This window comes from Jaculus jaculus, chromosome 1 (assembly GCF_020740685.1).
Source record: "Jaculus jaculus isolate mJacJac1 chromosome 1, mJacJac1.mat.Y.cur, whole genome shotgun sequence".
Taxonomy (NCBI): Eukaryota; Metazoa; Chordata; class Mammalia; order Rodentia; family Dipodidae; genus Jaculus; species Jaculus jaculus.
Window position 1 is genome coordinate 33,193,657 of NC_059102.1, and position 27,129 is coordinate 33,220,785.

The following is a 27,129-nucleotide window of genomic DNA, read 5'->3' on the forward strand; positions in this document are numbered from 1 at the left end:
AATCTGGAGGAAGGCATGCTGAAACTGAGGGGGACCCAGAGGAGGCCCTGGAGAGTTGGGAGTCCTTTTGGAACTTGAAAAGAGACCCAAGTGTCCATTGGCCAGCAGTGAACCCGTATGAGAGGCTGGTTGAGTTCCCATCCCGTATGAAGCAGGGTGGCAGTGGCTGCAAACACGGCAGGAAGAACCAGAGACTCGATATACCCCACGTTCTGGTTTGGCCAGGCAATACTGATGGTGGGGAAGGGGTGTCTGAAAATCGGGGGTGGGGTTTCCTCACAGTGGGGTCCTGCTACTGTCCGAGTACTCTCCCTCGCCCCCGCAAGCCCACGGTTTAGTGGGTAGCTTAGTGGCTTTAGTGCTGGAGAACTAGTCTCTCCCCGCACTTTGCAGTTCACCCCTTCACCGGGTGCCTCCTCCGAGCTGCGGAGGGTGGGGGGCGGGGGTAGGGGGAGCCAATCCGGGCAGCGCCAAGGGGGGGAGGCGGCAGTGACAGCCGCGGGGAGGGGGCGGGAGGAGAGGCGGCTGGCTCCTGCTCGGCACTCGGCTTCACTCTGCCTCCGGCTCTGCGCTCACTTGCTGCCCAAGCCTCCGGCTCCGGCCTCAGGACCCCCAGGTGGGCCCTAAAACGCTGCAGGTCCGCAGACGAAAACCCCTAGCCCTTATTCCCCGGCTCCCAGCCCCGGCAGCTCGCTACACCGCCAGGGGGCGCCGTGTGAGCGCCCTATCCCGGCCACCCGGCGCCCCCTCCCACGGCCCAGGCGGGAGTGGGGCGCCGGGGGCCATGCGGGGCCAGGGCCGCAAGGAGAGTTTGTCCGATTCCCGAGATCTGGATGGCTCCTACGACCAGCTTACGGGTGAGTGAGTGTCGGGGGGTCGCGGAGGGTGGGGCGGATTCCATCCCCTTTAGACCCTTCCATCTCTGACCCCGGCCTGGCCCTTACTGCACTCTGCCCCACTCCCATGCATCTTCCAGGCCGGATCTGGACAGGAAGACCCTGAGCCTCAAAGCCTTGGATCCCTAGGTGGGTGGGGAAGAGCAGGTGGGGCAGGTGTGGGCGTGAGTGACACAGGACTGGGAGTGTGTCTGGAGTGGGAGGTGTTACGTGCGTGATCACCTGTCATTCTTGTGTGTGTCTGTGTATGTATACGTGCGCCTCCCACAGCTGGTTGCCATGTGCCCTGAGCTTGGTGACGGCTAGGGTGAGTATGATAGCTTGTGGCAGTGCAATTTTGTGATCTTATCAAGTGTTTGAGGGAGGTTGTGTAGGACCCTCGTTGTACTGGTGAAGTTGTTTTGACCATGTGTATCTGTTGTATGTTCAACTATGTGTTGTGAGTGATCTATATGAAGTGGTATGGCTACCAGAATGCATCAGGGCGTCACTTTATGTTGGTATGTCTCTTTATAACACACACACCTGCGAACCTCCTGGAGCACATGTCTGTCAAAGTGGTTGTGTTGTGTTTTGTGATTGTGAAGCCGTAGGTTTGTTAGCATTTGGTACTGGTGGTGGTGTGCTTTCCTGACATGCCTGCTGTGGGGACTCAGTAAGTGTTCATGGCCTTTCTTTCTCTTGGTGCCTTGCTGGCTTCCTGGTATAGATGAGGTTTTATTGCACTCTACTTCCTCCCCAAGCGGTCTGCAAGGAGGGACTCAAGTATCCAGCTGCCCAGACTGACCCTTAGAAGTGCTCTGTTATTCTGCCACCTAGTCTAGTCAGTCAGTGCTGGGTCAGCCTCCTCCTGAAAGGTGGGGGAGGGGGACGACTACTCAGGTAATTCTTACATGTGAATCTCCTTTAATCCCCAACAACCTTTTCAGAACTTCACCCAGACCCCAGAGAAACACACCCTCTTGCTTCCCTTCAGAGCTAGTGATAGAAGTTATAGGCCTGGGAAAAGCAGTAAGACTCCCCTTACTGGCCCTATCCCCTCCCCAGGGCCACTCTGTTGCTCAGGTATCCTCTCTTTCCCACTTTTGGGGAGGTATGTGAGACCACTACATTTGTGTATTTGCATATTCCTGGGTTTGGTAGGCAGATCGATGTTTGGGTAGGTAACTGTGTCACCTTGTGTACATTTCCATATAGACATATGTTTGTGTCTCATTGTGCAGCCTGCTTAAGAACTTCAACCATGAGTGGGAAGAGGAGGCTGTTTCTCCTGAAGCTGAAACAAAGCTGGGAGGTTGGGGAAACCATGATCCTTGTCCTTTCTAATGGGGTCAGTCACATGGGATGCAGTGGGTGCTCCGAGGAGAAGTGTCTCCTCTACTCACTGACCCTCAGCAGGCTCTAGTTTCAGTACCAAGACCTCTGGAAGGAAAAAGCTTCACCCCGGCAGAATCCAGATACACTGCACTGGGTGTCAGACTCTAAGGTCCCTGCTGTCTAGGTCACTATGACCTGTGTTCCCACTAACAGCTCAGGATCCTTGAGAGTGAGGGTCCTGGAGCCCCTTCAGTAAATGCTAATTGATTCTTCTTTATAGTGAAATGAAATCATTCCCTCCAAAGCTAGGCTATTTGATTTTTTTGTTTGTTTGTTTATTTTGTTTTTCGAGGTAGGGTCTCACTCTAGCCCAGGCTGCCCCAGAATTCACTTTGTATTCTCAGGGTGGCCTCAAACTCATGGCGATCCTCCTACCTCTGCCTCCCAAGTGCTGAGATTAAAGGCATGCACTACCATGCCTGGCTTTTTTTTTCTCTTTTTTGGTAAGGTATGCTCTTGCTCTAGCCCAGGCTGACTTGGAGAATTCACTATTAGTCTCAGGGTGGCCTCAAACTCACCTCCTTTCTTTTATTTATTTATTTATTTATTTTTTTGTTTTTTTGAGGTAGTGTCTCACTGTGGTCCAGGCTGATCTGGAATAAACTCTGTAGTCTCAGGGTGGCCTTGAACTCATGGTGATCCTCCTACCTCTGCCTCTCAAGTGCTGGGACTAAAGGCGTGCACCACCACACCCGGCTAGAAAAGAATTTCATTTATTCTTTTTTTTTGGTTTTTCGTCACCTCCTACTTCTGACTCCCTAGTGCTGGAATTAAAGGTGTGTGCCAGCATGCTCCACTGATTTATTTTTTAATTTTACCTTGCTTTTGAGATGGGGGGGGTTCTTGCTATGTAGTCCAGGCTAGCCTTGAATGCATTATGTAGTTCAGCCTGGCCTCAAACTCAAGATCCTCCTCCTCAGCCTCCTGAGTGCTGTGTTACAGGTGTGCACTTCCATGCGTGGCTTCCTACTAAGCAGCTTGAGTCAGGATGGGGGTGGGGGGGTGGAGAAAGAAGTACATGATAAACTGTTCAGAACAGATACTACACTTGATGTGAGCCAAAAGGCCAAGAAGCAATGGAGAAAGAAGCACTTGTATTTGAAATACACTGATTCAACTCAATCAGACATTTGCTTTCTTGGTCTCACTTTTTCTTACCTGTAAAATGGGAGTACAACGTCCTGCCTGTCTCCCTGCCTGCTGCCAGCCTCCCAGGGAATGAAAAGATCAAATGTTGATCATATAGAATTACGATCCAGGCCACCATCCTTGCTGTAGATATTTCCACACATAACATGAGAAGTAGAAATAGGATCTCTCGTTTCAAAAGGGAGCTTATCTTATAATAGGAGTCAGTTGGGTTTGGGACCCTATAGTGTTAACGCTGTCTGGAAACAAAGCCGAAGTTGAAGCCGTTGTCCGCGGTGCTGAAATGCACTTCAGCCTCCCCTCCCTGCCCTGTGCAGGCAGGATTTCTCAACTATAAGGGGTGGCCACCGGGCAGATAGTCTTCATCTAGTCCATTATTAGGCTGAAAGAGAAATGGCCTTAATGTTATGCCTTTCAGAACACCTTGGGCACTGCCAACTGTCGTTTTCCCCAGCCCTATCCAAAGCTCAAAACTGAGAAAGGCGATTTGTTGGGGGGGGGGGGACGCGGGGGAGGCACGATCCAAGCCCTGCCTCACCCTCCATCTAGTCCCTACATGTCTTCCCAGCCCAGTGGGGCTACTTGGCAATGCGCCACAGTGAGAAAAGGCTGGGGTCAGCAGGGACTGCATTTGAACAGAAGCAGAGAAGACAGTAGAAGATGATCAAAGAGTTGGGAGCTTACTAAGCCAGGCCTGGCTCCTTTAGTCCCTGGGACTGCGATCTTCTGAATTGGGTCTCTTGGGCCATCGAGTATCGTTCCCAAGAGTGGAGCGCCCCCGTGTGGCCGAGGGGCCCTACGCGCTCTTTCCGAAGGAGACCGCAGCGGGGTAAAGTGGACCAGACGAGGAGGGGGGTCAAAGGTGACTCTCGGTTAAATGTGGGGTTTTCAACTGCCTGCGCCCTTCCACACACGCACAAACAAACCACACACAAAAAAATGGGAGCTCCCTGTAGGGAGTGGCACTATATCTCTTCTGTAGGCATTCCCAGGAGTGTAAAGACACTAGGAAGTGCTGGAAGGGCTTACTACCTGATAGAGAAGTCGGGGAGAGGGGTTGTGGCGCAGACTGGGGCCTGAGAGGGATTCTACTTGATGCACGTGGCTCCGAACCAGCTTCTGGTAGTCGAATCTTTTAGAAACAAGACTCGAAAGGCAAAAACAAACAGTTATGAAAATGATTTGAAGCCAGGACATAACTGGATGCAACAGCCATGTCGCCTCTGCCACTCTGATACGCTGGCCTCTTTCTCCTCCCTCCTGCTTTTTTCTCCCATTGCTCTAGGAAGCATGGAAGTGTGGAGAGTTGCCATGACAACTATGTCATCTCACCCTTTAGCATCTTGGTTCCATTATAAGGGGGGGGGGGCGGGTACAAGCAGGAAAGGGGCTGAAGAGGAGCAGGAAAAGCTATGATGCAGACTGGCATGGTGGTGCACTCCTATAATACCAGCCCTCTGTGGTAGAAGCAGGAGGACTGGGCAATTTTCAAGCAAGCTTGGGCTACACAATAAGTGCTGGGCCAGCCAGAGCTTACAATAGCAAGACCTTGTCCCATTAAAAAACAAACAAAAAAAAGTCATTCATCATCCAGCTTTTCATTCAAAATCCGTGTGTAACTGGGCTTCCCCACCAGAAATTCAGAAGACATTTGGAGCGAAAGCTGTGAGGAGAGAACACCAGCTCCTCCGCCCGCCCCAGTCTAGGAACTTTGGGACAGGTCGGGGTGTGTTGCTGGTGTGGCCCGCTGAGATGGAGGCCTGCGTCTGAAAGGCTCAGCCTGCTAGTCCCGCCCTCTCGCGCCGCCCACTCGGATGGGGGAGGAGACCGCCCCCCTCCCCCGGACCTTAGGGGCGGAGCTTGGCCACAGCGCTCTCAGCCGAGCCATGAACCGCTGCCCCCGCAGGTGCCGGAGCCCCCTGGGGCAGGCTGCACGATCCCTCTACCAGCTGGTGACTGGGTCGCTGTCGCCAGGTATGAGAAGGGAAGGGAGTGGCAGGGCCCCTCTAAAAGTGAATGCATTGGGATAGGAGCCTCACAGAGGTGGAAGGGACAGGATCTCTCAAATAAATAGAAGCTTCCTGACAGAAGTGGAGCAAGAGGTAGGATCTTTCACAAAGCAGGAGGGAAAATTTAGAGTTGTTCAAAGAAGAAAGGAGAGAGGGGCAACATAGTCCCCCACTGTGGTGGAGAGAGTAAGGTGAGAAGACTCAGGTAAGGGGCAGGGCACGGGGATGAAAGGAGGAAGCTTGAAGCTGAGCTGGGAAAGGTATAACCTTTTACTGCATCTCTTGGGTTAAGGGAGGGGGGTGTTGAATCAGCTTATAGAAGAAAAAATTCCTTTAGAAGGTACTAGATCAACGTGAACTCAGCTCGTGAGTTCATGCATGACAAGATGGATAGACTTGTGTGGCATGAGGCACTTCTGTCCTCTCTGGGAGTCTGTCAGTGGGACTGTGCAGCTCAGAAGCCATGAATCCCTGTAGTTGTGATCACAGGCCTATGCTCTCTGGAGTTGTGTATTTCTGGGGTTTTCTGGAGTTGGGTACTTGAGGGTTGGGTTGGAAGACCCTGGGTGGCTAATTTCCTTATATAGCTTTCATGAGGTTGCACCTAGGTATGAAATTTGTGCAATGTATGGTCTGTGGATTTCACATGACATCACTGACATGAGTGCACCCCTCCATTTGTGTTCCTTAAGGCTGCCTGGACCAGGCGCACAGAACCCAGAATCCCCTCCCTACACTGGCCTCGAGGATAATGAAACAGCCTGGCCCCATGGCTTCTGGGATAGGTTCTCTGGCTCTTCACATGTGGTTCCACTTGAGCCTCTGGAGTATGGGCAGGGTCTGTACCCCCAGTAGAAGTGAAAATGGGGCTGAGCCAAAGCCACTGTAAGTCTATTGGGGGGCATGAATCCTCCAAGCCCCCTGCTTGGGCTTGTCTCCAGTGACAGATAGCTGGTGCCGGGCAGGGCGAGCTCTCAATCACTGCAGGCATGACTTCCAGAACCCAAAATAGCCCCATGCTTAGGGAGGCCATTAATCACCTGATGCAGCTGGGGGCTGCAGCATCTTTTCCTTAGCTGGGGATGGAATGGTCTGGGGGGCTGAGAGAAGGATTTTGGGGTCTTCACTGAGCGAGTAGCCATGGGGGACCAAGCGACACGGGGTGGGTTCCTCCACAAGGTGGTAATTTTCCAGGTTTCAGCTGTGGAAAGTAAACATCTAAATGATTGCAGTATCGCTGTGGTGAGAGGGGAGGACCTGGGAAGGGCCGACCTAATGCCCTAACGGTTTTGCTTTGAGTTCTCACTCTACCTAAAGTGCTTCCATCAAGATTTCAGGGGCTGGTGAGTGGCTCCATTGGTAAAGTGCTGCTTAAGCATGAGGACCTGAGCTTGGTCTTCAGAACTCAGTTAAAAGATGGCCATGCGCGCATCTGGAGTTCGTTTGTAGCGGCTGGAGGCCCTGGCATGCCCATTCTCTCTCTCTCTCTGCCCCCCCCTTGTCAAATAAATAAACAAATAAATAAAAATAAAATATTTTTAAAAAGATGGCCATAGCTGGGTGTGGTGGCTCACATGTTTAATCCCAGCCCTTGGTAGGTTGAGGTAGGAGGCTCTCCACAAGTTCAAAGCCAGCCTGGAGCTACAAAGTGACCTCCAGGTCAGCCCCACTAAAGTGAAATCTTGCCTCAAAGCAAAAACAGATTAAGCCAGGCATGGTCGTGAACGTCTTTAATCCCAGCACTTGGGAGGCAGAGGTAGGAGAATTGCATGAGTTCAAGGCCACCCTAAAACTGGAATGAATTCCAGGTCAGCCTGGGCTAAATCAAGACCCTGCACTGAATAAACAAAATAATTAAGTAAATACAAACTGGGAGTGACTGTGCACACCTGTAATCCCAGCCCCAGGGAAGTAGAGAGCAGGGGATTCCTGGGCCTTGCTGGCTGGCTAGTCTAGCTGAACTGGTGAGCTCCTTGTTCAGAGATAGACCCTGTCTCACAAAATAAAGTGAGGAGAGATTGAGGAAGACATGGGACATTGACCTCTGGCCTCTCACATGCAACTTCCCACACACATGTGCTTACATACATACAAAGACACACACACACAAAAGATTCACTCCAGGGCTAGGCATATAGCTCAGTGGTACATTACTAGCTTGGCATATGCAAGAACCTGGGTTTAATCCCCTGAATGGGGGAAGGGTGTGGGACAACATCTTTTTAGCGAGGCGTGGCAGAATATAACTGTAATTACAGCATCTTAGCACTTAGGAGGGTGAAACAGAAAGACTGCTGCAAGGTCAAGGTCATTCAGAGTTAAATAGTAAGTACTGAGGCCATCCAGGGCTACATAGTCATACTCTGTCTCAAAAACCAAAGTTCAGGGCTGGGAAAATGCCTTAGCACTGAAGGTGTTGCCTATGAAGCCTAAGGACCCTGGTTCGATTCCCTAGGACCCATGTAAGCCAGATGCACAAGGAGGCACATGTGTCTCAAGTTTGCAGTGGCTGGAGGCCCTGGCGTGCCCATTCTCTCTATCTCTCTCTCTGCCTCTTTCTCTCAAATAATTAATTAAATATATATTTTAAAAACCCTCCAGTTTTGTGGCACATTTCTGTAATTTAAGCACTTGGGAGACTGAGGATTGCCTCAAATTTGAGGCTAGTCTGGACTACATAATTATTAGTACCAGGCCAGTCAAGGCTAGCATGAGAACTTGCCTCAAAAAACAAGGGGCTGGGGAGATGGCTTGGCGGTTAAGGTATTTGCCTGAAAAGCCAAAGGACTTCTGTTCGATTCCCCAGGACCCATGTGAGCCAGATGCACAAGGTGGTGCATGCATCTGGAGTTCATTTGCAGTGGCTGGAAGCCATGGTGTACCCATTCTCTCCCTCTCTCTCTCTCTCTCTCTCTCTCTCTCCCTTTCCCTCTCTCAAATAAGTAAATGAAAATAAAACATTGAAAAATAAAACAAGCTGTACATGGTAGCATAAGCCTTTAATTACAGTATTGGAGAAGGGGGGTTAAGGGGCAGAGGTAGGAGGATCACTGAGTTCAAGGCAAGCCTGAGACAACATAGTGAATTCCAGGTCAGTCTAGGCTAGTGTGCCTAGCATGTGCAATACCCTGAATTTGATCAGGAGGGGTCCCCCAGAATTTATGAACCCCACATTTTGGGTTCTGTCCCACCTTTAATAAAGAATTAATAAAGATGGACTCAGGAAGGATAAATTACAAATTATTAAGTTTATTTAGGTAGAAATCACACATTTTGGGGTCTAGGAAGGGAGACTAAACATGTGGAAAGTAGAAAACACTGTCATGTGGAAACACTATATATAGAGAGGTCATTTAAGAGCAATTGAGGTCTTTTGAAAAGGACTGGAACAGAGCTGCAAGCACATGGAAAGTAGCACTTAGATGTGTATGTAGAGAGACGCAGAAAGAATAAACATGCATCTGTCGTGTGCCTTCCTGAAGAGGGAAAGTGTCAAAGCAGAAGAGAAATTGAGAGTCTCTGGGGGAAAAGTGGAGAGCTGCAAGCTCATGGAGAGGACTTAAATTGAGACCTTTAAAGAGAAATCAGGGTAAAGCTGCAAGCATGTGGAAAGCAGACTCTAGGAGCTTGTGTAGGGAGACCTAGGAGGAACCTGCATGGCATCTGCTATGCGTTTTTAGAGGAGTTAAGAGGACAAACAAGCCAGGCTTGGTGGCACACGCCTTTAATCCCAGCACTCAGGAGGCAGAGGTAGGACTGCTGAGAGTTTGAGGCCACCCTGAGACTACATCGTGAATTCCAGGTCAGCCCAGGCTAGATCAAGACCCTGCCTTGGGAGAAAAAAAGAGGACAAACAGTGAGGATCAATAGAAAAAAAAAAAGTGAGATGACAAATATCAAAGAAGAGACTAAGAGATTCAGAGTAGAAATTAGTGATAAAGAGGTTACACTCATGGCTACCCTGAGTTTAGAGTAAGTACAAAGGAAGCAAGTCTAGAGTTGGTAAGAGAACCCATGAGGTAGATTCAGCAATCAGAGAAAATCATACATGCAAAATAAGAAGTTACACCAAACTATAAAGTAGAGGCAAGCAGAAAAGTTTAGATAAAGCAGGGTGTAGTGGCACACACTTTTAATCCCAGCACTTGGGAGGCAGAGGTAGGAGGATCCCCTTGAGTTCGAGGCCATCTGGAGACTACATAGTGAATTCCAGGTTAGCTTGGGCTAGAGCAAAACCCTACCTTGAAAAACAAAACAAAACAAACAAACAAAAAGTTTAGATCAAGACACAAAGCAGGGGCTGAAGAGATGGGTTAACAGTTAAGGCACTTGCCTGTGAAGCCTAAAGGTCCAGGCTCAATTCTCCAGAACCCATGCAAGCCAGATGCACATGGTACATGTGTCTGGAGTTCGTTTGCAGTGGCTGGCGGCCCTGATGTGCCCATTTTCTTTATCTGCCTCCTTCTCTTTCTTTAAATAAATAAATAAATATAATATTTATTTATTATTTTTTAAAATTATTTATTTATTTATTTGAGAGCGACAGACACAGAGAGAAAGACAGATAGAGGGAGAGAGAGAGAAGGGGAGCGCCAGGGCTTCCAGCCTCTGCAAACGAACTCCAGACGCGTGTGCCCCCTTGTGCATCTGGCTAACGTGGGACCTGGGGAACCGAGCCTCGAACCGGGGTCCTTAGGCTTCACAGGCAAGCGCTTAACCGCTAAGCCATCTCTCCAGCCCAATATTTTTTTTAATTTTTTATTTATTTATTTGAGAGCGACAGACACAGAGAGAAAGACAGATAGAGGGAGAGAGAGAAAGGGAGCGCCAGGGCTTCCAGCCTCTGCAAACGAACTCCAGACGCGTGTGCCCCCTTGTGCATCTGGCTAACGTGGGACCTGGGGAACCGAGCCTCGAACCGGGGTCCTTAGGCTTCACAGGCAAGCGCTTAACCGCTAAGCCATCTCTCCAGCCCAATATTTTTTTTTTAAAAAAAGAAACAATGCAATGCTCTCCCATCCCCCACCCAGCCAGGATGGGTAGAGGCCAGACTCATATGTGTAAGACCAGCACAGGGTAAGAGCTCGAGAGAAACAAACACACACTCTCTCTCTCAGGGTCGTGGGAGGGGCTGTGAGGCTCAGGGTCATGGGAGGGGCTGGAAGGCTGCAGCTTTTATAGTATAAGATTCAGGTATGTAAGGGGAAGACCTGACTGGCTAATAAATTTGGAGGATGAACCTGAGGGTCAGCCCCCTTGAGTCCACTCACCCAGGAAGTGCAGTATACTGTGGGCAGCAGGGCACTGTGGATCACTCTCAACAGACATTTTTGCCAAGAATTTTGTTCTGATTCCAGGGCGAGGTGGCATACAAGCTAGCACCTCTTGGTTCTCTTTGAGCCTCAATCCCTGACTGAAACCCTAAAAAAAAACAAAAACAAACAAACAAACAAACAAAAAACTAGCTTTCTCTTATCCTCCTTCAATAAGGCCCTAAGACTAGAGAAGTCTTGGAGCAGGGAGAAGAAAGAGGGAGCCTAAAAGACAATTTGTTCTCTTCCTTCTGATAGACCTGTTCCCAGAGTCACTGTGCAGCTGGTTCAAGGTCTGTGCATTGAAGATGGGAAGCGAGAAGAAAAGGGAGGCCCATGGGTGCAACAGCTGGCTGCAAGTTTGCCAATCTATTTGTCCAGCTGTAGCAGAAAGCAAGGAGGAAGGCTGGGGAGATGGCAAGTTCAGATCCCCAGAACCCATGTCAGGCTGGACACTGCACAGCGAGAAGGGAGACAGAAGAATCTCCTGGGCTTGCGCAGGCCAGGTAGCCTGGCAAATGCAGTAGTGCACAGGGAGAGACCCTGCTTCAAACAAGCTGCACATGCATCATGGCACACACGTGCGTACACACGCACCAAAATATATGGTGCTTTAGAAAAACTCAAAATGCGGGCTAGAAAGACTGCTCAGTGGTTAAAGGTGTTTGTATGGCCTGACCATTGGGTTCAATTCCCCAGTACTCAGGTAAAGCCAGATGCATAAAGTAGTGCATGCGTCTGAAGTTCATTTGCAGTGGCAGGAGGCCTTGGCTCGCCCATTTTCTTTCTCAAATAAATAAATAAAAAAAATTTTTTTTTTAAAAAAAAGATCTGCAATAGAATGATAAAAGAATCAGAACCAGGTGTGGTGGTACATGCCTTTAAACCCAGCACTCAGGAGGCCCAGGTAGGAGTATCACCATGAGTCAAGGCCACCCTGAGACTACATAGGGAATTGCAGGTCAGCCTGGGCCTGAGTGAAACCCTACCTCAAAAAACCGGGAAAAAAAGTGATAAAAGAATCAGAATGATAGTGCTTTGTTTAATTCAATTATTCTGACTTAACATTCATGGAATCCAGCCCTTAAAAAAAATTTTTTTTGTTTGGTTTTTCCAGGGTTCAGTTTCCTGGTCCCCATGTAAAGTCAGATGCACAAGGTGGCACATGCATCTGGACTTCATTTGTAGTGGCAAAAGACCCTGGTAGTCCATATTCATTCTCTCTCAAATAAATAAATAGGCTAAAGGTTCAATTTTCCAGTACACATGTAAAGCCAGTTGCACAAAGTGGTACATGAGTCTCACTCTCTTTCTCTGCTTACAAATAAAGAAAGGAACAAGTAATTAAAAGAACTCATGGGCTGGAGAGATAGCTTAGTGGTTAAGGTGGTTGCCTGTAAAACCTAAGGACCCAGGTTTGATTCCCCAGGACCCAGGTAAGCCAGATGCACAGCATAGCATATGTGTCTGGAGTTCATTTGCAATGGCTGGAGGACCTGGTGCATCTATTCTCTCTCTCTCTCTCTCTTTCACAATCAATACATTCTTTTTTTAAACTTTTTAAATTGATAACTTCCATAATTGTAGACAATAAAACATAATTGTCTCCCCTCTCCCCTTCACAAATCCATTCTCCATCATATACCCTCCCCCTCTCGATTGGTGTTTTATTTTGATGTCTTCATCTTTTCCTCCTGTTATGAGGGTCCTGTGGAGGTAGTACCAGGCACTGCATGGTCATAGATATCCAGGCCCTTTTGTATCTGGAAGAGTGCATTGTACTCAGTCCTACCTTTCCTTTGGCTCTTACATTCTTTCCATCCCCTCTTCTGCAATGGACCCTGAGCCTTGGAGAGTGTGATAGAGATGTTTCAGTGCTGAACACTCCTCTGTCACTTTTTCTCAGCACCATGGTGCCTTTAAAAAATATTTTATTTTTATCTATTTATTTGAGAGAGAGAGAGAATGAATGAATGGGTGCACCAGGACCTTTAGCCACTGCAAACCTGCTTGTGCCACCTTGTGCATCTGGCTTATGTGGATCCTGGGGAATCAAACGTAGGTCCTTTGGCTTTGCAGGCAAGTGCCTTAACCGTTAAGCCATTTCTCCAGCTTTATGGTGCCTGTTTTTATTCAGACTTTAAAAATATGGAACATTTCACAAATTTGTGTGTCATCCTTGCACAGGGGCCATGCTAATCTTCTCTGTGTCATTCCAATTTTAGTATATTGCTGCCAAAGTGAGCATGGTGCCTTTTGAATCATCCCAGAAATCACCATCTGAAAAGTAAAGCTTCTCTAACCCATAAGTGAAAGCAGCATTAATTTATGGGTATGAACACTAAGAAAAGTGCTTACAGGGCAGTTTGATGAGCATAATATGTGCATGTAGCCTGACACCAGCAGGCATTACACCCCTAGGGCTTATGGGCTTCCCCATCATAGGTTTTCAGTACCAGGCATTATTGCCTCCCATGGAGCAAGCCTCCAGTCCAATTCGTGAGCAGTTAGTTTCCCCCATAACAGACATGCCACTATTGTACCCATTGGTTCATTTGGCCTGTGCCTCTTTTTCTTCTCTCTCTCTTTCTCTCTTTCTTTTACAAGGTAGGATCTTACTCTAGCCCAGGCTAACCTGGAATTCACTTTGTAGTCTCAGGGTGGCCTCGAACTCATGGCAATCCTTCTACCTCTGCCTCCTGAGTGCTGGGATTAAAGGCATGTGCCACCATGCCCAGTGCCTCTTTCTCTTAAAACAAAACAAAACAAAAAGAGCCAGGCCTGGTGGCACACGCCTTTAATCTCAGCACTCAGGAGGCAGAGGTAGGAGGATTGTGGTGAGTTCAAAGCCATCCTGAGACTACATAGTGAATTCCAGGTCAGTCCAGGGTTGGGGCAAGACCCTACTTGAAAACAAATAACGGGAGGGGGGTGGAGAAGAACTCTCACTTGATTGCATGTTGTAAAACTGGCACTTTGAATAGTGAGGTATTATTACTTAGTAGCCTCCATTTCCTGCTCAGACTACATTACAGAAATAGGTGCTGTAGTGCTTTAGGGCTTCAACAGGAATTTTTCTTTTGAGACAGATTCTCATGTGGTCCAAGTTGTTCTTGAACTCCTAGTCCTCTGCTTCCACCTTCCGCGTGCGAGGCATACAGGTGTGCAAGGCTAGTGAGGAATTTGAGGGGGAGTCTCCGGAGGGAAGGCAATGACCCTGCTTCCAGGAGAGGTGAGAAAAGGAGGCTTATAGGCACAGAGGTAGCGCTGAGTTTCGTGGGGTTGGGAGACAAGGAAGTGGTCAAGCTGGCTGAAACAAAGAGATCTCTTGCTCAGGGTAGAGTGTTAAGTGCCAGTTGTGGAATTTGGACAGTCATGGGGAGATATTTCCTCGTTTCATCCGTAAACAAATTCTAAGGTATGAAGATATTGAAATGAACTTCTAACTTGATTCCCCGGTCCACTACCTCTATCACGGCCATCTGCTGATATACCTACCCTTCCCTCGGAACCTTTCCAGGCAGCAGCAAAGTTGGCGAAAACAGAAGGGGTAAGATAGGTGTGAGGAAGACGGCTGACCCCCAGTGGTAGTCATGTAGAACTGCAGATCAGTGAACCTTCACTGGAGCTGAGACATATTCATCCCACAGCTAGAAAGGGGTGGCTTCTGCGAGGGTCAGCCCTAAGCCCTGTCTCCTGGGAGGTCAAGCTTTCTAAGAAGGGAGCCAGGTTACCGTGGTGGTCTAGGATAGTAAGCGCAGAGTCAGCCTGGGTTAAAACTGAGGCTCTGATTTTGGAGACTTGTTTAACCTGTCATTGAGCTTCACTGTTTGCCCTAGTGGGATAACAGAATGCTTCTTAGATTGATTGAGAAAGCTCAACTCGATAATGTCTACAAGCATAGAGTACATTATCTAGTAAATAGTGCTCAATCACCTTTAGCTTTGGTAATGGTGTTATTAACTCTCCTGTGGTTTACAGGCTCTGAAGGCCTCCCTGCCCCCGCCCTCCACCAGGCTAGAGTAGAAAGAGGGGGAGGCACTCCAGGAATGCTCCAGGGGGTGGAGGGATGGTGGGCTGCCAAAGAGGGCTCACTTTTCTGCTGTCCTGGGCTTATCCCTCCACAGAGGAGTTACCAAGGTGGAATCAGGATTTGGCATCTTTAGAACGAGGCCCTCGTCTGAAAGGAGAACACAGCCCTCCCTAATTCTCTTTTCACTCAGAGTTAGAACTCTGGGTTCCATACACAGTCTTAGTAAGTCCCCTCCCCAGAGTGTCATGAGGAAGGGGAGCAGTTGTTTTCCTGCCAAGATTCTTGGGCCAAATCCTGCCTCCCCTTGGGCCTCAGTTTCACTGTCTGTGGCCTGTGGGAAGAGAGTACTTCCCGCCTCACAGTCTCCATGGCAACCGCAATCGATGTTGATAGTGTCCTCCTAACAGGAGAGGTCACCGCCTTCTTTACCCTGTGTATTCTGTCGATGTCGATACAATTACACAGCCATAGATCCATCCTTCCAATTACACGATACTTGCCTACTCAGCTTCACAGCCACAACCCTACTAAGACACACACTTCATTCCCCCCATACACATGCTCAAATACACGTGCATCCCATTGGCCCTCGGGCTCCACACCAGTCACCCCCAAACGCACACCTTTGTGACAGGTAAACACAGATAGACATAACAGGGGACATTCATGTTCCCATGCTGACAAACTCAGGAATATACATACCAGATGCCCCTACATATTATTATCCATCTATTACTTAACCCTTGTACAGATCAGAGCTTCTCACACACATATATCCTACCCTGCCTTCTAGACACAGCTCCTCTCAATGTCCCCTCCCTGTGTCACAGAGTGGCCACAGGATGTCTGGGGGAAGGTCTTCTTAGGGAGGCAGAGCCTCCGGCCTCTGGTCCACCTCTCCTTTACACTAAAAAAACCTCCGATGAGGTGCCAGTCCACAGGCTGAGGTGGCTTGATGAACTGATGAAGAAGAAAAGGCGGAGGCTGTGGCTGGGAGGCGTGCGGGGCAGAGGGAGGGGGAAGGGAGGAGACCCAGAGACTGGGAGGGAGACTGCAGGGCGGTCCTACTCTGTCCTACTGGGGCCTGAGGGGGAGATGGTGGGAATCTGCCGCTGCTGGTGTGTCTGAGCCTCGGCAAAGTGGGGGCCATGCCCCCTGGCCTGTCATGAACCTGGAAGGGCTGGAGATGGTAGCTGTGCTTGTGGTCCTTGTCCTGTTTGTCAAGGTCCTGGAGCAGTTTGGCCTCTTTGAGCCTGTCTCCTTGGAAGGTAACCAGGTGTTTGAGCTGCTAGCTGGAGGGTCAGTGGTCCTGCAGTGTTGGAGAAGGGGCTACATTATCTTCATGTCTGGGGGTGAGGGTGAGCAGCTAAGGAAGGGGTATCTGTGGAAGGTGAGAGGTATATCCTGGGGATAGGATCTAGGAGAGATTTTTTTTTAAGGGACCTCCAGGGAGCTGGTCTTGGGGAAGGGAGGAGGAAATCTGGGAGACAGGGTGTCTGGGGAGGTGAAGGGTACACTGTGGGAGGACTGGTGGATGGAGCTGAAGAAGGCAGGAGGATCTGCAGTATACTAGGAGCACTGTGGAGATGGGCCAGGGGGTTTGGAGTAAAGGAAGGAGGTTCTTGGGATCCTGAGAGAACACCAGGATAAGTCCCTGTGGAACAGGGTCCTACCATGGCTCTGAAGATGTGATTCTTCATCCATCTTTACAGGGGTACGTGAACTCAGTGTATGTTCATGTATGAGTGAGGACAAAGCGTGTCACTATGTGAGCCTGTATATGTGACAGAGATGTGACTGCATGTATCTGAATGGCAGAATATGTGGCTTTGACAGTGGATGTGACTGCCCAAGGTGGACGGGGTGTGTACCTAAGCCTCTCTGGATATCAAGTTGAGCCCGTAGCTGCTCCCAGTGTTCCTTGAGGATTTGCAGTTCCATACTCAAGGCTTAAGGTGGGAGTGGGTTCTGGAGGAACAGGAGTGGGAACACTATGTGAATGAGACACAGCTCTGTTCCGGCTAATAGTGGGGAGAGGACCAGATCACAGACTGTACTTGTCCAGCCCTTTGTTTCTCCAAGCTCCTCTGAGGCAAGGTCCAGGGCTTCAGCATTGGGGTGGGAAGTTACTTCCCCACACTACCCCAAAGTTAGTAGAGAGAAGGGGACACTTGTGCCTTACCCACCCAGGGCTTTGGCCTTCCCCTGCTCTTCACAAGAACCTTGTAGTTCTGTGGCACTAGAGACAGGCAAGAGCCATAAGGTGATGGGGCTGTGTGAGAAGGAAGGGAGGCAATGGGATACACAACTAGGAGAACTAGAAAGATGTTAAGGGGACAGAAAGAAGGTGCATGATTTGCCTGTTCTGGGGTTCAGCAAGAACACCCTCTGCTCTTTACTGCAGTTACTATGATAGGAGCAGAAAGTTAGATCCAGATAAACAGGAAGCTGGGCTGAGCTTTTCATCCCTTCTAGAAAGGATGAAGTCATGTGCTTCACTTGCCATTTCCTGTGGTGGGGAGAGGAGCCTTCTGGAAAACTCCAGTGTCACTGAGGCTGAAAGCAGCCCCTTTCTCCCACCTTTAGAGGAGCCAGAAGAGTTAGGCTTGGGATCAAGTAGGGGACCTGGGGAAGCAGGGAAGGTAGGAGAGGCAGGAGAGCCACCTGCAGTGGGGTGACTGACAGCACTGTCAGAAGCCCTGGGCATAATCCAGCTTTGGGAAACCAGAGTCCAGGCTAATGGAACCGTGGGCCAGGGGCCAGGCCACCATCGATCCCCTGCCTGGCCCATTGCTCCCTCCCTCCTCTTCGTAGCTTCTGGGGTGAGATGGGAGGGGAGGGAGGTGAGAAGGTTGGAGAGGAGGAAATAGCAACCTTACACAGCCACCACCATGCAGCAACGCCTAATCCTGTGGGTAGAGTTTGGTTTGGGAGAGCAATGTGACATAGAGGGGGGTTAGTGGCTAGGAGGAAAGAATAACATAAGTAAGTTGGGCCTATGTGGGAATAGACCGAGGCCAACTTAAGTTAGCGTGCCAAGTCCAGTGGATTCTGGCCTTGTAATCTCGAGGTGAACATATAGTAGTGCTAAGAGTCCCTTGGGGTGCGATCCAGTGAGGCACACTATAGACATAAGGAGGGTTTTGTAGCTAGCCCGACAGTGTACAAAAATGTTCATCTTCAAGATTTTGTTTTGTTTTGCTTTTTGGGTTTTTTTTTCTTCAAGGTAGGGTTTCACTCTAGCCTAGGCTGACCTAGAATTCATTATGTAGTCTAAGGGTGGCCTCGAACTCATGGCGATTATCCTACCTCTGCCTCCTGAGTGCTGGGATTAAAGGCATGCGCCACCATACTAGCTTGTTTTGTTATTTTTTGTTGTTGTTGTTGTTTACTGTAATTTATTTGAGAGCGACAGAGAGAGACAGAGAGAGAGAGAGAGAGAGAGAGAGAATGGGTGTGCCAGGCCCTCCAGCCACTGCAAACAAACTCCAGATGTGTGTGCCCCCTTGTGCATCTGGCTTATGTGGGTCCTGGAGAGTCAAACTGGGATCCTTTGGCTTTTCAGGCAAATCACTTAACCACTGAGCCATCTCTCCAGCCTCCTTGTTTTGTTTTTTAAAGCAAGGTCTCATGTAGCCCAGTGTAACCTCAAACTCACTATGTAGCCAAGACTGATCTTGAATTCCTGATCCTCCTGCTTCTACCTCCCAAGTGCTGGGACTACAGGCTTATACCACCACATCCAGTTTTCCAAGATCTGTTAGTGCCTCAAAGTTCTATGTCAATTTTGCCTTCAAAGAACAAGTAATAGGGGCCAGGCATGGTGGTGTATGCCTTTGTTCCCAGCACTTGGGAGGCAGAGGTAGGAGGATTACTATGAGTTTGAGGCCAGCCTGAAATTACATAGTGAATTCCAGGTGAGCCTGGGTTAGAGTGAGACCCTATCTCAGAAAAAAACAAAAAAGAACAAGTAACAGGAACTGGGAAGTAACAGGGACTAGGAATGTGGCTGAGCAGTTAAAGGCTTTTTTATTGGGTGGGGGGAAGGCTGGTAAGCCCAAAAGACTGGCTTTTTTTTTTAATAAAAGAGAGAGAGAGAGAATTAGCACTCTAACCACTGTAATCGAACACCAGACATTTGCAGCCTTGTGCATGTATCACCTTGTGCGTCTGGCTTATGTGGAATCTGGTGAGTTGAACATGGGTCCTTAAGCTTCACAGACAAATGCCTTAATCACTAAGCCATCTCTCTAGCTCTAAAGGCTCTTTTTTGGGGGAAAAATTATTTATTTGAGAGAGGGAATTGGCATTCCAGGGCCTCTACCCACTGCAAATAAACCCCAGACACATGCACCACCTTGTACATCTGGCTTACGTGGGTGCTGGAGAATTGAACCTGAGTCCTTAGGCTTGGTAAGCAATTGCTGTAACCACTAAGCCATCTTTCCAGCCCAAAGGCTCTTACTTGTAAAAGCGTTTTAGCCCAGATTCAATTCCCAAGCCATGCACATAAGCCAGAAGCAGAAAGTGGTGCAAGTGTTGGGTGTTCATCTGTGGCAGCAAGAGACCCTGTCATGCATTCCCCTATGGGGAAGAAAAAAGAACTAGTAGTGCCGTGAAGGATCCAGAGAGGGCTACACTTTCAGCATGAATGAGAGCTGAGAAAGAACCCTGTTCCTCTGAAAGAAAATTTTAGATGCTGTGGAATGATGGGTTACGGGAAAGAGGATGTCCCCAAGACAAATGACAGCTGTGTGGATGAGGTACAAGGGTAGGTGTGTGGGTGCCACGGCCATGTTGTTACATTTCTTATGGCAATGACAAACTACCTGATGAAAGCTACTTAAGGGAGGTCATTTTTAAAAAATATTTTTAACATTTATTTACTTGAGACAGAAAGAGAGAGAGAGAAAGAGGCATGTCAGGGTCTCTAGCTGTTGCAAATGAACTCCAGATGCATGTGCCACCTGTGCATCTGGCTTATATGGGTCCTGGGGGAATCAAACCTGGGTCCTTTGGCTTTGCAGGCAAGTGCCTTAACTGCTAAGCTATCCTCCCAGCCCAAAGGAGGCCATTTTGACTCTCAGTTTGAGGTTATAATCCATGGTGAGGAAGGTGAGTAGTGAGAACAGCTGTGGCAGCTGGACACTGAAGCAGCTAGTGACATTTGTCTGTAGTCAGGAAATAGTTTTGGTGCCCGGCTCATTTTCTTCTTTTTTCCTTTCCTTTCCTTTTATTTTTACTTATTTATTTGACAGAGAAAGAGGGGGAGAGAGAGAATACGAATGGGCATGCCAGGGCCTCCAGCTACTGCAAACGAACTTTAGATGCATGTGCCCCTATGCATCTGGCAAATGTGGGTCCTGGGGAATCTAACCTGGGTCCTTTGGCTTTGCAGGCAAATACCTTAACTGTTAAGCCATCCTTCCAGCCCTCCTTTTTCTCTTTTTATTCAGTTGGGTACCCCAGCCCCTGGGATTTCACTATTCACATTCAGAGTGGGTCTTAACCTCCTCAGTTAAACCTTTCTGGAAACAACCTCAGAGATACACCCAAAGGTATGTGCCCTAGGTGATTCTAAAACTAAATTAACAAGACCAACCATCACAAGTCTACCCCTTGTGAACTTGACACTCAGACACATCATGTTTAGCCATAACATACTACCCCTGGTCTTCAAAGGCTCACAAAGTTCATCCATAAAAGACCCCAATATTTTGTTTTGTTTTGTCTTTTCAAGGTAGGGTCTCACTCTAGCTCAGGCTGACCTGGAATTCACTATGTAGTCTCAGGGTGGTCTCGAACTCACAGTGATCCTCCTATCTCAGCCTCCTAAATGGGATTGAACCCCAGTTAAGATTTAAAAAAAAAAAGTACCAGGCATGGTGGCACATGCCTTTAATCCCAGCACTTGGGAGACAGAGGTAGAAGGATTGCCATGTATTTGAGGCCACCCTAAGGCAACATAGTGAATTCCAGGTCAGTCTGGGCTAGAGGGAGACCCTACCTTGAAAAAACAAAACAAACAAACAAAAAAACCTTCATGTGTTTGAGACCAGCCTGGGTGTACAGAGTGACTTTCAGGTCAGTCTATGCTAGAGTGAGACCCTGCCTCAAAAAAAAAAAAAAAAAAGATCACTGCAAGTGTGGTCACTTCTCTGAGTTTTGACTCAAAAAGCATAACTTTTCTTTTTCAGTCCTTCTCTTCTTTAAATGTCAGCTGAAATCCTAAGCATGTTGTCCTATATAGGGCATTTCTATCTTTTTCTCAATATTCTTTGCCTTACTAAAAAAAAAAAAAAATTATGATTCCAATACACAATGGCACAGAGCTAACATTTCCATTCCAAAAGAAAAGAATGAGGGCATGGTAAGGAAAGACTGGTCCAAAACAAGACCAAAACCCAGCAGGGCAAACACTAAATTGAGCAGTTCCTTGGTAGGTATTGGGGACACTTGGTGGCATCATCTGGGCACCAACCTTGGGTAGTCCCATCCCTCCAGTTCTGTCATTGGCAGCATACAGCCTCTCTCTTGGGTCAGCTTGCAGCTTTCCTTGGCAACCATCCCATAGTCCTGGCATCTCCAACATTCAGGGGTCTTCATTACAACTTAGGCTTCATGACTTCATCCTTTCGGCTTCTAGTAATGGCCTTTCAGGGCCTCCCTGCATGGAATCCAGCCCTGTTCTACATTGCCTAGCCCAGCAGCTCTCTGGAACCTTGGTGCATGCATGCCTGCCTGCCTCTCTCTCTCTCTCTCTCTCTTTCTTTCTCACTGCCTCTTTCTCCCAAATAAATATTTAAGGAGCCGGGCCTGGCGCACGCCTTTAATCCCAGCACTCGGGAGGCAGAGGTAGGAGGATTGCCGTGAGTTCAAGGCCATCCTGAGACTTCATAGTGAATTCCATGTCAGCCTGGGCTAGAGTGAGACCCTACCTCGAAAAACCTAAATAAATAAATAAATAAATATTTAATAGTGCATATATTTTTTTTCTTTAAAGACAGTGCTGTGTGTTTTTATGTGGCTTGATCATGTGCATGAGATTGCCTCTGAGGTTCTCTATATGTGTGTTGTGTTTTACTTTGGACACATTTATGTTTGTTAGGAGTATTAGGTAAAAATGTGTGTTTGTGTTTAGAGCATGTTTATTAGGTCATCAGGTGTGAATTACAGGGTATCAATCTTTTACTGGTACCTGTCACTTATCATTTTCTGTTGTCACTATACCTCATGGTCATATCAGTCAATGTGTGTGTGTGTGTGTGTGTGTGTGTGTGTGTGTGTGTGGCGGTGGGGGGAGGAGAGAGAATGAGAGGAGGGGGAGAGAAAAAAGAAAACTTCCTATCCAGATAACCCGTGGCTTGGACATGATGCCGAGGAGTCCTGTCAGCAGAGGCTGAGGCTGCCTCACTCTTGCTGGACATGTCCCTACAGAAAGTGCTCAAGTCTAGTCCCAATGGACTTCCGTGCTTTCCAGATTTACAGGCTCCCCTAATCTTGTCCCAGTCCTGCCCACCCCCCCAACCATCATTCATCTCCTAGCCCCGCCCCTGCCTGCCAGCTTCGATCAGTGACTGGCGAGTTGTTGTCGGACAGCGGGAGTTAACGTGCCTTCCTGGGGTCTTCTTCTCTTCTCAGGCCACCCTCCAGGGCCCACTAAAAAAGCCCTGAAGCAGCGGTTCCTCAAGCTGCTGCCGTGCTGCGGGCCCCAAGCTCTGCCCTCAGTCAGTGAAAGCAAGTGCCTCTCCCGTGCTCCTGGGGGCGGGGCCTGAGTGCGTGTGGGCGTGGCCAGTGTGCTGATGGGGCGGGGCGGGCGCTGGCTGGGTCTGAGTGCGAGGGCAGTGGCTACTGAGATGTCAGGAGTGTCTGTGGGCATGCCTGGTCAGGGTGGTTTGAGTGTGGCCAGGGTGGCAGCCTCAGCCTGTGTGAGTGTGCCCAGTGGCAGGGGTGGGGCTAGGCGGCTAGCTAGGTTAGACTGGGGCTCTGGCTGCCCCACAGCTTGGCTGTTTGGACTGGTCACCTGCCCCTCAAAGGGATGATAGCAGGTGTAGAGCAAGGAGCCCACTTTCCTTCAGATGCCAGGATACTTAGGTTTTCTTTCCCAGCCTGGTTCCCAAATGATTGCCCTCAAGTTGAGTGACCTTGTTTTATGTCTGAGGTCTCCGCTTCCTCTCTTAAAAAGCAGACTGAGATTTAGGAGCTGGAAAGGCCCATTCTGCAGCTATTTGAGCTTGTAGTGTGTGTTGACTCTTGATGGGTGCCACCCGGCCGAGTAGATTTGGAAAAAGAAGGGACACAAGTGTGTGTGAGGGGGTCTGTTTGATGCATGTACTTAATATGTATGCCTTTGAGTCTGGGGGTGTGGACATTGAAACACGCAAGTCTGTGTGCGGGGTGAGGAGTGTCTGCATTTGGCCCGGTCTTCCACTTTCTCGGTGACAGTTCGCTCCCTTCAGCATTAGCTACCCCAGCCTCCCTCCGCCCCCACAGACCCCGCCCGCTGGACCCAGGTGACTTCCTCTCTGGGTGGGGCAGGGGTGGGGTACTCCGCTTGGGGGGGGTGGACTTTGGGAGCTGGGGCGGGACTGAGGGGGGTGCTAAGGGAGGTGACAGAATTGGGGTCTGAATGAAGGTTGGCTGGAGCTGGGCGGAGCATGGCTAGGGCATGGCTGGAATGTGGGAGATTGTGAACCCCCTCCCCATAAAGCTGGAGCTGAGGCCATCAGAGTAGGTCGAGGAAGCCTACTTCCATCCCCCATAGCTGACCCACTGATACCTCTACTCACTGGTTCTCAAACCGCTTTTCCCACTCCCCTCCTTTTTGGAGAGATGTATGTGGGGGTCAGCTTTCCCTTCCAACCAGAGATAAAAGGCTCAGGGGTCACTGCTGAGTCTGAACCTCTGGGATCAGTCATGTCCTTAGCCTACTAATAATACATCGTCTCTCATTGCTTCGATGTCCTAGGACTGGGGTCTCCTGATCTAGCAGGCTGACCTCTGGCTTGGAAGATGGGGCAGGCCTGTGGGTGGGTGACTTTGAAGAGTGGTGGAGTGATCCCAGAGGCTGGGCCTGAGGCAGGGCTGTCCCTCCCTCCCACCCGCTCCCCCGCAGACAGCGTGGAGGATGAATTTGAACTGTCCACGGTGTGTCATCGGCCCGAGGGTCTGGAGCAGCTACAGGAGCAAACCAAGTTCACACGAAAGGAGTTGCAGGTCCTGTACCGGGGCTTCAAGAATGTGAGTAGAAAGAAAGCCAAACTGGATCCTTTGAGCCAGAAGGAGGAAGGGATCCCTGGGTTTCAGGGCTGACCTGTAGACACAACAGCAGCCCAACCTGTATACTTACAAGTTAGTTAGTTTTTCACCCTGGGGGAGAATCTTGTCTGTCATTACCAAAACTGTGTGGTGAGCCCTGGGGAGAAGGCATGAAGGGGCTGGCAATTTGAACATTCTTCCTCCCTCTGGCCAAGGGGGGGGGGGCGGGTAGGCATTGTAAATAGAAAGTGGGGTTTTGTTCTTGCTCAGTCTGGTCCTTTCCTCCCAGGAATGCCCCAGCGGAATTGTCAACGAGGAGAACTTCAAGCAGATCTACTCTCAATTCTTTCCTCAAGGAGGTGTGGAGACAGGGAGCAGCAGCTGTCCATCAGTAGGCTAAGGGCTGGGAGAGGGATATGGAGGGCTGAGAATGCCCAAGGAATGGGAAGTCTAGGGGAGCTCCACAGAGATAGTCTCTCCTCCCTGCGTGAAAGCCCAGCTCACCTTCCATATTCACCCTACAGACTCCAGCACCTATGCTACTTTTCTCTTCAATGCCTTTGACACCAATCATGATGGCTCTGTCAGTTTCGAGGTGAGCTGAGGGAGATGGGTCAGATAAGTCTATTTTCTGGGGCTTGGGGGCCAGGACTTCCCGGCCAAAAGAAAAGGCTGGTGAAGCTCCCCACTACCTCCTTCTCAGGACTTTGTGGCTGGTTTGTCGGTGATTCTTCGAGGAACCATAGATGATAGGCTGAATTGGGCCTTCAACCTCTACGACCTCAACAAGGATGGCTGTATCACCAAGGAGGTGCAGGGGGGCTATGTGTCAGGTGGTGGTGGGACAGAAAGATATGGGATGGAACAATTCACACATGGGTCACTAACTAACAAAGGGTGAGGTCTTCCCTTGGACTTAGACCTCTCAACTTGGAGGCTGGAGGCTCTTAGGAGAAATCTCTCTTGGCTTAACAGGAAATGCTTGACATCATGAAGTCCATCTATGACATGATGGGAAAGTACACATACCCTGCACTCCGGGAGGAAGCCCCAAGGGAACATGTGGAAAGCTTCTTCCAGGTACCTGGGTCTGGGCAAGCCTGAGGGCCCTGGAGTAGAGGGAGGGAAACCAGGATCCAACAGAAAACTCACCTGAGTTCTGCCTGCTTCTTTCCTGTCATCCCTCTTGTTCTCCCTGCCTGCCTTCTTGCAGAAGATGGACAGAAACAAAGATGGTGTGGTGACTATTGAGGAATTCATTGAGTCTTGTCAAAAGGTACTGACCCTGCCCTCTATGTTTCCCTTGGTCTAGCCTGTATCAGCCATACAGGAAAAGGCTCCAACTCCACCCTCCAACCCTGTTGCTTCATGACCAGGAGAGGCTCATCCTTTCTGCCTCTTGGGTCTTCCTAGATGTCTTCTTCTCTTCCTCTACATGCTCTCATCTCTCCTTGTTTTTCTTCTTATTTATTTAATTTATTTACAAGGAGAAAGAGGTGGGGGGAGAAAGGGTGCGCCAGGGCCTCCTGCCACTGCAAATGAACTCCAGATGTATGTGCCACTTTGTACAGCTGGCTTTATGTGGGTACTTGGCTAGGCCAGCATGCTTTACAAACAAGCAAGTAAGCACCTTTAAGCCATCTCTCCAGCCCTCTTCTTGTCTCTAACAAGTGTTTTTTTTTCTCTCTCTCTCTCATCTGTGTCCCTCAAACCATGACCACAGGACGAGAACATCATGAGGTCCATGCAGCTCTTTGACAATGTCATCTAGCTCCCCAGGAGAGGGGGTCAGTGTGTCCTGGGGGACCATGCTTTAGTCCTAGTCCAGGTGAACATCACCCTTCTCTTCCCAGGCCTGTCCTCATCCTAGCTGTACCCTGGGGGGCTATAGGATCCAAGAGCCCGAGGCTTCAGTAGTCCACATTGCTGGAGTTGAAGGGGCTAGAGTGGGTAGTTTATCTTGTGGGTGTTCCCAGCTCCAGCAGCTCTCACCCCTTCTTGCCTGACACCCAGTGCTGAAGGCGTCCCTGCTGTAGGAATTGAATGGTTTCCCACCTCCCAATCCTACTCTAGAAACCACGACATTAGACCGAATGTCTCCTGCTATGGTGCTTCCCCAGCCCCTACGACTTCTCAGAAAAGTTCCTGTCCTTGTCACTGGCTGGCTTTTCAAATCAGCCTGTGGGAGAGGGATAAGAAAGTAGAGGCAGAAACCATGGACCTGAGCCAGTGGTTTGGTCCTGGGAATTGTCTGAGATAGAAAACAGAGAGCCCTCATGAGCGCCTAGGCATGCTGAATCCAGCTCCCAGGTTGCACAGGTCTGCGACCCCAGACCATCATCTAGACTTTCGGTTGGCCTTATGTTCTTAGAAATGTCCCAGAAATTTCCCATACATTTCTTAGTGCCCTAGGAATGTGTCCTGGGGTCAAGATGTCAGTTTCATCCCTGGGCTTCCTTCTCCTTCCTCCTCCTGGCTTATAATGGTGGGAGTGATAGCAGGGGAAGACGGGTGGACGTCCTGACTGATCACCTGCCAAAGTTTCATCCTACCCTCCTTACCCATCACCTGTTTTGATGGCTATGATTTGAGTCTTAATGTGCCATGTCCTCTAGATATGGAGGCATGGAATGAGTCAGAGCTTTTCCTGAACTTGGGTCCTATCATTCCTCCCAGTGGATGCCTTAGGAGAACAGGGAAGGAGGAAGGCAGGCACAACATCTGAACCAATGGGGAGGGGAGCACACTCATCAGACTCTTTGCCCAATGTAGGCTCTACCCAACCCTCCACATAGCCTCCTCAGTTCTCTAGGGTCACCTCTTCCTCTGCTCAGTCTACCCAGAGATGTCCTTGAGCACACCTAGAGGTCAGGGACCACAGAACCCACCTCATTGTCAGCATCCCTGCCATGCTGCTACCCTTAATATCCCTGCTTGCTCACCCTCCCAGTCAACTAGAATCTGAGGGAAAGGGCCCCAGGAACCCCCTGTCCCATCAGACATTGTTGACTGCTTTGCATTTTGGGCTTTTCAACATATTTTGTAAAATAATAAATAAAAATACACCAGATCCAATAAAACACAATGGCTATGCA

General features: G+C 49.3%; 1 protein-coding gene, 1 non-coding gene and 1 pseudogene across 5 annotated transcripts; 1 reads left to right on the top strand and 2 right to left on the bottom strand.

Moving 5' to 3' along the window:
• The first annotated feature begins 511 nt into the window (after positions 1-511).
• Kcnip2 (potassium voltage-gated channel interacting protein 2) lies at positions 512-27,129 on the top strand. 4 transcript variants are annotated; one of them, XM_004659416.2, is made up of 10 exons: positions 512-857; positions 22,418-22,513; positions 23,236-23,289; positions 23,892-24,016; positions 24,324-24,393; positions 24,559-24,629; positions 24,738-24,845; positions 25,010-25,114; positions 25,248-25,310; positions 25,758-27,129. In XM_004659416.2, exons 1-10 carry the CDS (start codon positions 785-787, stop codon positions 25,803-25,805), a joined length of 813 nt encoding a protein of 270 aa, XP_004659473.1. In that variant the 5' UTR covers positions 512-784; the 3' UTR covers positions 25,806-27,129. The 4 variants fall into 4 exon arrangements, with proteins under 4 accessions (XP_004659473.1, XP_004659474.1, XP_004659477.1 ...); XM_004659417.2 differs by lacking the exon at positions 23,236-23,289; XM_004659420.2 differs by lacking the exons at positions 22,418-22,513; positions 23,236-23,289.
• On the bottom strand, positions 3,271-3,351 carry LOC123458039 (annotated as a pseudogene).
• LOC123458148 lies at positions 12,886-12,990 on the bottom strand. The gene has a single exon (XR_006635446.1). It is a non-coding gene; the product is annotated as a U6 spliceosomal RNA (small nuclear RNA).

Coding starts and splice junctions, on each gene's coding strand:
- Kcnip2 (XM_004659416.2), top strand. CDS start 785: ATGCGGGGCCAGGGCCGCAAGGAGAGTTTGTCCGATTCCCGAGATCTG. Junction 24,394..24,558: donor TCAATTCTTTCCTCAAGGAG/GTGTGGAGACAG, acceptor TTCACCCTACAG/ACTCCAGCACCTATGCTACT. Junction 24,630..24,737: donor ATGGCTCTGTCAGTTTCGAG/GTGAGCTGAGGG, acceptor CCTCCTTCTCAG/GACTTTGTGGCTGGTTTGTC.